Source organism: Kwoniella bestiolae, chromosome 1 (genome assembly GCF_000512585.2).
Source record: "Kwoniella bestiolae CBS 10118 chromosome 1, complete sequence".
Taxonomy (NCBI): Eukaryota; Fungi; Basidiomycota; class Tremellomycetes; order Tremellales; family Cryptococcaceae; genus Kwoniella; species Kwoniella bestiolae.
Window position 1 is genome coordinate 2732038 of NC_089241.1, and position 11023 is coordinate 2743060.

An 11023-nucleotide genomic window follows, 5' to 3' on the forward strand; every position below is an offset into this window, starting at 1 on the left:
ATATATCTACACTACATACTTTTATCATACCCATCATTGACTTTCCTGCTTGTGCGAATATGTTGGACAGATAAGATAATGCATTATATACGAGGATAGCCTTGTACACATTAGATTTCAGAATAAAAACTTGCTAATCACACTTTATCGTATGGACGAAGAATGTAGAAATATCAAGAACCACCAATCGAAGAGCCTCCCGATACACCCCCGTTCCCTCAGATGTATCCGCCCTCCCACATATCCTTCTCCCGAATTGCGGTGATTAACACATATCTAATTTTCGAGTTGCACAGTTTCCAATTCACAATTACACTTGATACATTTTACGACAGATGTTATTGTTGTTGTTGTTTCTCTCCCAATCACGAATTCCCACGTATACGGTAAGCCGTAAGAAGTTCGAAATTAAAGTTGATCCAAAAAATCATATTCAAACCGATTGTCAATATAGAAGGTCAAAACCAAAACCAAATCAAAACCACAAATTAACCAATACTGTAAACACCACAGAAGATTCAATACTGTAGAACAGGAAAGTCGACAAAGACCAAATCATCACACTAGACAATCTCAAAGAAGAAGAAGAACGAACTCTTAAGGAAAGCATACGTATTTACAGAGATCAAATAACCATCGTACTATATTCTTTCTCCGGGTGTAGTATCCGATCATCTCCAGATGGATTGTCCATTCCCATTCCCAATGGTATTGGCAGTGACATTGGCTTGATAACCTGATTTACCGCCTGTTAACCCAATCCCATTATATCCATATCCCACCTTGGGAGCAGGATTCGTACCATCGGCGATGGTAATATCCCCTTCAATGGGACTATAAGTCTTCCCACCCTCGCTGTAATCCGTGAACAGACTATAACCAGAGCTAGACGAAGTGGAGAGACTGAGGCTCATCGTACTGGGTTCGCTCCTGAGTGTGTTGGAGGGGTGACTCGATTCGGCCAGAGTGAAGGGCGGCATATCATCCCATTTCTCGGTACTTGAGATGGAACTTCTTGTACTTGGTGTGTTTGCCACTGTAGATGTTGGCATGGATCGTTCCGCACCGATGGGAGCGGGGATAGCAAGGGACTGATGTCGTGCTGGAAGGGGGAGTGGATGATCGTCTTCGATCCCTTCGCTGAGGGGTGCGAGCTGTTGAGGGGGGCAGGATGATCGTCTGGCTTGGGGTTGAGTATTGGAGAAACTCAGATTGGTAGATCTTGCATGCGGTTTGAGCGAGATGGATCGAGTAGGTGAAGGATAAACCATCCCGTTATTGATATTGTATGAGTTTGGCGCATTTGAATTTACTCGGTCTTTAGCTGCAGCAGAACCGCGAACAGCGTTTTGAAGGTGTCGAGGCAGTCGGAGTTCTTCCGCACCGTGAGCGTACTGAGATCATATCAGTGATAAGTTGAGAATATCTGGGAAGAAGAGATCACTTCAACTCACCTGACATTGACCTCCATACTTGCATCTGCCCGTTTGCTGCCAGATCGCACAAAGTTCGGTTTTGTAAAAAGGCGAAATACCAGTGGCAGTACCATCGGAAGTGGCAGAGTGGTTCGTTCGAGATTGGTGAGGGGATTGATACCCCGATTCTTGTTGGTCGTAGGGACGCTCGACGTTGCGCATGTGAGCCATGGAAGAAGCGTGTCGAACCGAGTGATAGTCTGGTGAAGGTCGAGGAGTGAGATCATAATCGGGAAGTCGATTATTGATAGGTTTGGAGAAATAATCCGCTTCACCAGCTGATCCGGGAGGAGTGAGCATCCCATACTCCATAGCAGCCTGATTTTTGAGTTGAGCAAATCTTGGTGGCATTTCTACCGAGCTGGCAGTGGCAGTGCTGGTAGTGGAATGAGCGTAAGGAGATACACCATTTGCTCCGACCGGTAATCTTGACGAAGTGACATTTTCGAGCTTTGACCATAAAGATTCGGGAATACCATTACCTTGAGACCCTTCGAACGAGAAAAGGAGATAGACACTCGAGTCGAGATCTCTGAACCCAGCATCGTACAACCTTGAGCCGAGTGTAAGAGGCAAGTCTTGCTCGACAAGGGATCTGAGGATTCTACCATACCCGCTTCTCTTGATTGTCTCGGGGTTGACTCGGGGGGAAGCATAGGCTGTGATCGGATGAGGATACTCCTTGTTGTAGGGTTGAGGGGTAGAGATATCGTCATCGGTATACGGGAGAGGTGCCAATGAGAATGGTCTGGTAATGGGAGTCCCATCGGGCATCGTGGCTGGAGGGGAAGCAGCGATGACAGCCGCGATTTGTTCAGCACTGGCGAATCGAGTGAGATCGGGTAAGTTTTGTTCCCTCTGTGTCTTGGGGAAGAAAGACTTGATCGATCTGGGTTGATACAATGATCCGAAATGGTGCGATGTCGTAGGTGAGTAGCCATGAACAGTTCGGCTGTAGACTTCCAGAGCTTTGGATGGTGATCTATCATTGGGGTTGGGGTAGATCATAGACGCTGGGGTATGAATCTCTTCAATGACTTCGGCAGTCTCATTGGGAGGCCTGATAGTTCCTATTAAATACATTGTAAGCTTCGTTTCTGAGTATAAAGACACTCTCATGCAGCTCACCTTTGGTATAGCTGATACCTCTTGCGTTGGCGGAAGTTTTGAAGTCAGAAGAAGAGGAGTTGCCATTTTTGAAAGCTCGACCAGAACCACCGCTGTTGAGGTGTTTGTTGATAGCACCGACACCGAGAGCTACCAACCGAGGTCGAGCAGTCTGGAGGTGATTTGTTGAGTCTTCGTCGGCGGTGTATGTGGGAGCTAAACCCAAATCAAGGCAAGGGTCAGCTTATCGTCCGAATAACTGCTGTGTTATGCCCAGCTCACCTTGGTGAGAGTTGATCGTATCAAGGTCATTTTGAGCGTCGGCATCAGGTCTCTCGTGGACTACTTCCAGTGATGAGTCAAGGATCGATTCGCTTGGGAGGCAGATAGTACGGTATGTAAGGTCGACTCACAAGCAGCACCAGTATGATTCTTCACACCGTCTCTATTACCTTGATCAAGAAAATTGGACGATCCGTTGAGGGTAACATCGACCTCACTCGCATCGTCAATAGATACGATACTGCTACCAGCAGATGCTACCTCTGGTCTAGTAATTGATTTATGAGATCTGAAGTGGTTCTTCGAGTAATCCTTGTAAGTGTTGACGCTCGGACCTCTTTGCTGATGAGGCATAGCAGGTGGAGTAGGCGAAGAGTAAGTTGATGCTGGCATTGGTGGGTTTGTGTAGGACCTTGGCTGTTCTGCTGGAGCGTTGACATGATTAGTCAAGTTATTCTAAACAACGATGGACAATTGTGAGAGTTGAAGGGGGTAGAGCTGGTGCACGGTCGGATCAAGAGGGTTAAGGAGAATAGGAGAGAAAGAGTTGAAAGCACATACATACCGTTGAAGGGACGGAATTAACGGGTGTTCAAGATTGTTCTGATTTTTTGTCAATGATCGGTTAATCACAAGGTTGAAGGATTATATCTGATTATTGAAGATTGATCAAGAGAGGACAAGGAGGAGTGTATGACCAAAGTCGAGTCAAGTGATCAGAATTAGAGTGAGCAAGTTTTTGTATTGTATGTTTTGATGGGTACTGATGTGAGTATGAGCGAGATAGTTAGATAAATTTGATAAATAGTATAACATAAGAAGGGGAAGTGATTTGGAGCTATATCATACAGTCCAACCTATATATCATTACCATATATAGTATCAACATCAATCACCTCTCTCTATCTACTCCGTCGTAATCCGACAATACCATATCTTGATATATCGTGTTAATGCACCGCACAGACTTTTAAACTCTCAAAGGACCATCAATCAAATCCGCTCAACATCAACATCCTTTGGATTAATGCTATATAGTATCAGTATTCCTCTGTCGATGCCCTGCAATCATATCAATGTCTGTATACCTGCTCCACACCTGATGAGGTATACCAACTAATCTCCGCTGCTCTCCTCCGTCCCTACCTACCTACCCCTGAGATCAACGACCACGACGACAACCATCATTCTGATGGTGATATCCATCAATCGTAAGAGGATGTCTCATCAGCATGTTTACATCAATTCACGCTAGTTAGCTTACCATCAATATTTATCAATAAAGATTGATCAGCGTTTGTACTCTTTTTCCATTCATTTAGGATATGTGCTCTGACCTTGCTTTTCCTTGCGTTTCATCCCCAATACCCTATAGGAACATGAACATGAACATTCCATCAATCTCAGGGATACAAGGATAAATAACATGACATACCTTTGAACATGAGGCAGAAGTGGGCAGGAATGAAGCGAAAAAAGAGAGTGAAACCCGACCATAGCAAGTGAGACATCTGATTCCATCATCATCAATTATCAATATTAAGTTCAGCTAGCACTAGCAAAAGCAAAGAAGATTGATCGTCAGGGGAATGATAGTAAAGTAAGTCAAAGCTGTGTTTCGAGCTAAGACTGGATCTTGGCGAAGCATAAGAAGAGATCAGATCTGGAACTGAATGACGTATCTTGCTTAACTGAACGGCAAGTAGAGCATTGTCCTTCCTTTTATCAATCTACGAATGTCGACCTACCTTGGGCTATAGAATCACCGATACCAGCGTTCCCAATTGTAGTAGTTCGAAAGAGTCAAAGCCGAGCCGAGATCTGTCAGTTCAGTATTGTTCATTTGAGCTAAACTAAACAACAGAGTTAAACCTTCTTCACCCTTAACTGTCGTGTGGTTGTTTACCCATCAGTACCTTTTACTCGTACAATCAGATTGATCCTCGTTTATTGTTTTGTTGTTTTGATCGTACGGAGAGTGAGACTGAGCGTGAGACTGATTAAACTATTCCCTAGATGGTAAATCAAATATTCTGGATTTGTCATGTCCAGTACAATATGTAGGGTGTGATGAGTGATGGATGATGGATGCGGAAAGGGGGAGTGGAGATAAGTGGGGAAGTGGGGAAAAGGGGTTCATACATCGTACAGTACGAGTAGACTGAGTGATCTGGTGAAATATCATCGTACGATAGTTTGCTCAATACTACTCAGTCATCTCACAACCTTATCAACTCCGATTGATAGACCTATCTAGTAGTGTCCCCGCGAGTATACAGTATAAAGTATAAAGCATGAACCCTATCATCCCATCAATCGATCAATCAGAACCATCCAAAGTGGGGTAACGAGGTATAGATATAGAGGGTCCTTTCGATCCTCTCCCGTACATAATCAAGATCGGGAACAGATCAGATAGAGTAGAATAGTAATCTCATCTGTTTCAATGATATTATGAGATATCTACCAACGGACATCGTACATCACTCCGCGCAATGCAATGACTGGGGTTCTCAGTGTCGGTGATATCAGTATACGTACTCGTAGATATTCACATCATGCATATAAGATCACATCTACTCGTTACCCACTCTGTACCACTCGGCATCTAATGATCAGATAACCATCGGTACTAAATGTGCATCATTCAGTCAGCACATAGTCAAATGAGAGGTATGAACCGAGCGGTACCAGTTGAGCAAGCAGGATAATGAATCACTCCCAAAAAAGACGGGAGAGGAGAGGGTATTTCAACAACGAAAGAGAAAGACCTTAAACCCACCTCAAACCTGAAATCGCTCTTCCTCCTCTGACACCAACTATTCTCCCAATCGAAATAATAATAACCCCCCTGCTCGTAATCCTCCGTTATCGCCTGAGGGTTATGCGCACGTTGGAACCACGTCAAATACTGTTTATGGAATCTCCACGATTGTCTCTTCAATTCCCTAGCGGCCAACCATTGCTCGTACGTCCCTGTCATATAATAGAATATGTAGAAGAGTTGATCAAGGTCCAAGCGGGAGTATATCGATTTATCTTCCAGGACTGGTAGTCTGCTTTGAGGGTAATACGAGGGGGTTTTGATGGGGTTTTTGGGGTGGTAGTATCGTGGTCTGACGTTTTCACGGGTATTATATCAATAATCCCTCTCGTCTCTTGGTAATATGAAACATCCACTCACGGCTCAGCATCCAACTGTTGTGGGATATTGGTAAAGCTTCCATCCAAAGCAGTATTCAACTCATGTACATCATTGGTCCTTCTCTTAGCTATTTACCAACAATTCATCAGCTCACTCCCCAACTTGCAGGGCGAGCCACACTTACACATCTCCTTGGCCATCTCAAAGCTCTGCATCAAATTACCCATCACACCCGGTTGAGCAGCCTGCGGTGTAGCCTGAGGAGGTTGTTGAGCGGCTCGACTAGACTCGGCATGCTGGGGTGCATATCCCGGTGGAGGAGGTGCATTGGCGGTCGGAGCTGAGGTTTGAGGAGGGACAGCAGGAGTGGTTGGAAGGGGCGATTGTTCGGCGGCAAGTCCAGGATGTGGCGGGGGAGGTACGTGACCCTGCAGAGTAGAGTAAGCTAACCTGTTTCTTGTGAGAATGGAAACGAGTGAACTTACATTGGTCTGACCATCCACCTTAGCAGGACTTTCAGCTCGTTCAGGTGGACTCTGAGGTTCAGCAGGGGTGGGGGCTTCCTCCTGAGGAGTTTCCGTCAACGGCGTAGGCAGTGTTTCTTTCGCCTTGGAAGGTGAAGTCTCCGATCCCACTTGGGGTACAGCAGTAGTTGAGGAAGGCGTACTCGTCAATCCACCTACTGCAGCAGCAGCGGCCGCAGCATATCGAATAGGAGGAAGAGCGGCTTTGGGCGTAGGTGCGGGTGCGGGTGTAGGTACAGATGGAACGGGTGGTAAAGACTCTGAACTCTTCGTCTTGGTTTCCATGGTAGCCTTTCTAGACGGTGTTTTCTTAGCTGAGACGGGACTGGGAGGTGTATCGTCGTGCGTGGTCGTAGAGGTAGCTTTGGAAGCGGGTGTAGCTTTCTTTGGAGGTTCTTCCTTGGCGGGTGTCTTTGGTGCACCTGTACTGACAGATTCGGTGATATCGGCGACTGATGCGTCGTCAACGTTGGATCCTTCGTCGACATGTCCGTAATCGTGAATGTAGTCTTCCTCTTCTTGTAGGTTGAGCTCGTCGTAGAGACCCTGATCGTAGTCAAAGTCTTCCTCCTGTAATTGGAGGATATGTCAGCGTAGAAACACGCGGAAATGAGATGTTCGATGCAGAGACTGATCGATGGTGAATATACACCAAATCGAAAAAGTCTGCAGTGATTTGCCCACTCACAGCATTAGCCTCCACAAAGTACTTGATATCCTCCTGCACATTCTCAACATCCTCAACAGGCAACGTCCCATTCTCCAACATCCTCTGTACCAACTCCAATTTGCTCATATGCCACGTTCTCCTCTCGTTCAGCTCCTCCAGCTCACTCAACCTATCTCCCGCAGCCTTCTTCTTCCTCGTAGCTTGCAGAGCCTCCGCCTCAGCCTCGGTCTGTTCGATCTGTCGCGATAGTTCGTCGGTGGTGTTCCCCACCCAGTCGATCATATCCCTTCGTGCTTTTTCAGCGGGGTCCAATTTGGATTTGGCGATGAGACCTTCCTTGGAGAAGGCTTTCATCTTCATCTCTTTCTCGAGGGCTTTGAAACGTTCCATTTGCTGATGGTGTGAGCAGTATTAGCAGTGGGCTCGGGAAGTTTTTCTCGATCCTCAATAGCATTACTCCCGAAGGCGGTGAGATTCCCTTATTACCTCGTCTCATCATTGACGATGAACCAGGACCACCTCCGCTCATCACTTTTCTCGCCATATCGTCCTCTCTCTGTCGTTCTGATCTACATTCTGCTATTCTCCCGCCTACCTCCTCATCTCTTCCCTCTCTCCTCATCTCCCCTGACCCCTCCTCCTCTACAATCCCATTCGTCTCCTTCCGCCGATCCGCCAAAAAGAAAAAGAACAAGAGCCCACAACTCACCACCTCGATCAACTTCCTATTATCCAACAACGCATTCTTATCCTTAATATCATTATTCCCTATCCAAGCCTTTATCTGATCCCTCATCTTCTGCAACTTCTTGATCTGCGCCTTCAAGTCATTCTCCGTCTTCTCCTTCTGGGTCGAGTTTGTCGCATGACCGAGTTTGTCGAATGTCAGTTCGAAGGTTTCTACGCCCACTGCGACTTGCTTGAGGGTCTTGTCGATCTCGGCTGTGTATATGGGTTGGGGATATCAGAGGGGAGTGTATTGGAAGGTAAACAAGGTGGAGTTGAATGGTGGATTAGAGAGGTCGTTGCGAAGTTGTAATGTTGGAAGGAAGGAAGGAAGGAAGGAAGGAGTCAGGAAGGGATTAGAACACAAAAGTCAGCTTCAAACCCATTCCCTTCCTCAAGTCGTATTACTCCACCCACCCGCTAGCTTCCTCATCGACATCTTGGGTTAGTGTACTCTGGTGATATCTCTGAGGTGTATATAAGGTATGTTATTCGATAAAACAGGAGGATATTCATCTGATCATGATTGCTTGCTTTTACATTCTCACTGCTATCCTCACCCTCTCTTCCATTGATCCCATCCCCCGCAAGCCCGGAATCAAATCTACCCCGGATCATCACTGCAACAAAGTGGAGGCTCAATTAAGTTTCACCTCCTTCGATCCACGATTATGGTCTCTCAACACACCTTCACATCGACGTGATGGATTCATAAACAAGTGTACAAAGAAGCTACAAGAGGTCACGGACCTAGAAGAGGGGGTATACAGCAAACAGGGATATATGCAAGCGATTAGGGAGAGAGTGCATGGCGACAGACTAAACTTTACAAACGTCTTCCTCCGAACATCCGTCTATGAGACCTTGGACCTCCTCTGTTCGATAATAGAACAAGACGCTCCTCACTTTCATCGTCACATCGTCGACAGGTGGACCAGCCGACCATCCAGATGCCGAATTTGACCACGTGTTGAAGGTCGCTTCCTGTGCATGGATGGCATTGTGTTGACTGGGAGAGCCGATTTCCTTTCCGTTGAGGTATCTGGGTGAATATTCACCCGGAACCCATGCGATCCTACGTCAAACCAAGACCTGATCAGCTATGTTTCTTCGGAGGAGAGAGAGAGCTCACGTGTAGGTGTTAAAGTCGAGAGTAGGATCAATTTCGAATGGAGTAGGAGAAGAACCGTCTGATCCGGTGGTGTGTTCGAGATTGAGGGGGTCACTGGACTGTTAAAACAACACATTCCGTTTCAGCTGGGAGCTATGGTAGAGGCTCTGAGGAGATGACTCACGTTACCGTTGACGTCCCAATTGGTAGACCATAAACCTGAGATTGGGAAGAAAATCAATTAATATCAGTAAGGGGATCCTCTCGAGAAACGGGGCAGAAAATACCCCATCCTATTTCTTGATCGTTGAGAGGTCGCAAAGCGGGAGGGGGATTCATTCATAGAGAGAAAGTTTAACTCACCCGCCGCAGTACCCTCAGGACTAGGTTGCATGATAGCCCCGGAGATGACCTCTAAGTCCAATTCGTCGGCGATATTCTCAGCATTGACAGTATGATTCAACCACTACACGTTCGGTTCCGAAATATGGGAAAAGACAATTTGGTAACGTCAGCAATTATTTCTAATGGAGTAAAACTATGTGTGAAGGAATGATTTGCGGAATAAACTCAACGAAGGCCATGCAGGTACCAGGTGTATCATCAAGTTGCATCTCCGCTTGGAAGATACCATAGAGAGTCGCATTATCATGGATGATCTCTGGACACTTCATCTCTCCACTGGGGGTTTGCCCTCCCTTCATGGTCAAGTGTAAATTACCTCCCTGGACGGAGAGCGAAGAGGGGTCGCCGAGACATTGATTGATGGGGACGGTCTTGGTTTCACCCGTGGTCGGGTCGGTCTCTGTACCATTTGAACTTGGGCCGCCTGTTCGCATTCAAGTCAGCATCATTGACATTACAGTGTCACGGTACGGGATCACATGAATCACCAAGTACTGCTATACGAAGAAAGTCGACCTACCAACGTGATGTCCTTCATTGATTCTCCAGCCATATTGTTTTAAATCATCCGGACCACTGAACGGCCCAGCATCCCCGATCTCCGAGAAATTGAATTGAAATTTGAAAGGCATGTAGATATCGTCCAGTCCAGATACCTTGTATCCGCACTTACAATCCTCCTTATCTGGCTGTTTAAATTCGAAAGTAGGATGAGAACCAGAAGAGATCGTCGGATCAGCTGGGTTAACCCCTGTCCCAGTGGAAGAGGAGTTTCCAGCAGCTGAAGCTGGAGCTGTTGATGTTGGTGCGGAAGAACCTGCATCGACAGCAGCGATGGACGAGTCTCCTGCAGGAGCAGAGGTCGCTGTCCCACTGGGAAGGTCGGTCCCACCACTAGCAAGGGAAGAAAGAGCGCCAACAGCAGAGGTGGTCCCGTCGGTAGCTACTGCAGCTACACCAATGACGGAGGTACCGGTCGTGCTTTTCGCTTTGCACGATTTGGTTGATCCGAGGGCTCTGCCCGTGAGGAAGGGTATGATTGATAGTAAGCTTAGGACCGAGGTTGAGGGTCGCATGATAGTAAGAGTATAACGATGATAACGTTGAAAGAGCGAATAGATAGGTTGGAGAGCACAACTCTCTGACAAGGTAGATAGATCAAATTTAGATGATAGAGAAAGTTCGACCTGATCAATCAACCAAGATGAATCAGCTATTTATACATCTCATCTTCCTCGGTCATACTCTTGTTCAAGATTGTTACATGAAAGGATCATTCCTTTCTTTCTTATTAATACAGGGATGGACGATTAGATCGCAGGCAATACATGTGTTTGAACTTAGGGGAAATCAGGGATAAAGAGGGATAATTCTACTAACCCCGTTTTCATCCAAAGGATCTCCCATCAAGATTGACAGGATGATCAAAGAGAATGGTACTAGTATAACCATAACAGCCAGACAAAGGACTACGGATCGGATGGATTTCATGTTGAAAGGATTAATGTAGGCCGTTGATTAATCGATCAGGAGTGATTGGTTTGGGTCAATAAGTAGGTCCCCAATCCGATTTGGACC

At 46.3% G+C, this 11023-nt stretch overlaps 3 protein-coding genes across 3 annotated transcripts; all 3 read right to left on the reverse strand.

Moving 5' to 3' along the window:
* Positions 1 to 671: 671 nt before the first annotated feature.
* I302_101034 (uncharacterized protein) lies at positions 672 to 3257 on the reverse strand (the record flags this gene model as incomplete). Its single annotated transcript, XM_019191045.1, has 5 exons — positions 672 to 1394; positions 1455 to 2545; positions 2604 to 2798; positions 2865 to 2924; positions 2996 to 3257. The coding sequence occupies 5 exons, from the start codon at positions 3255 to 3257 to the stop codon at positions 672 to 674; spliced, it is 2331 nt and encodes a 776-aa protein (XP_019047793.1).
* A 2215-nt stretch (positions 3258 to 5472) lies between these two features.
* On the reverse strand, positions 5473 to 8368 carry I302_101035 (uncharacterized protein; the record flags this gene model as incomplete). Its single annotated transcript, XM_065869202.1, has 8 exons — positions 5473 to 5496; positions 5647 to 5980; positions 6049 to 6136; positions 6194 to 6437; positions 6495 to 7103; positions 7222 to 7596; positions 7913 to 8145; positions 8347 to 8368. 8 exons carry the CDS (start codon positions 8366 to 8368, stop codon positions 5473 to 5475), a joined length of 1929 nt encoding a protein of 642 aa, XP_065725274.1.
* Positions 8369 to 8748: 380 nt separating this feature from the next.
* On the reverse strand, positions 8749 to 10521 carry I302_101036 (uncharacterized protein; the record flags this gene model as incomplete). Its single annotated transcript, XM_019191047.1, has 6 exons — positions 8749 to 9004; positions 9062 to 9159; positions 9225 to 9259; positions 9404 to 9506; positions 9616 to 9869; positions 9966 to 10521. The coding sequence occupies 6 exons, from the start codon at positions 10519 to 10521 to the stop codon at positions 8749 to 8751; spliced, it is 1302 nt and encodes a 433-aa protein (XP_019047795.1).
* Between the last annotated feature and the right edge of the window lie 502 nt (positions 10522 to 11023).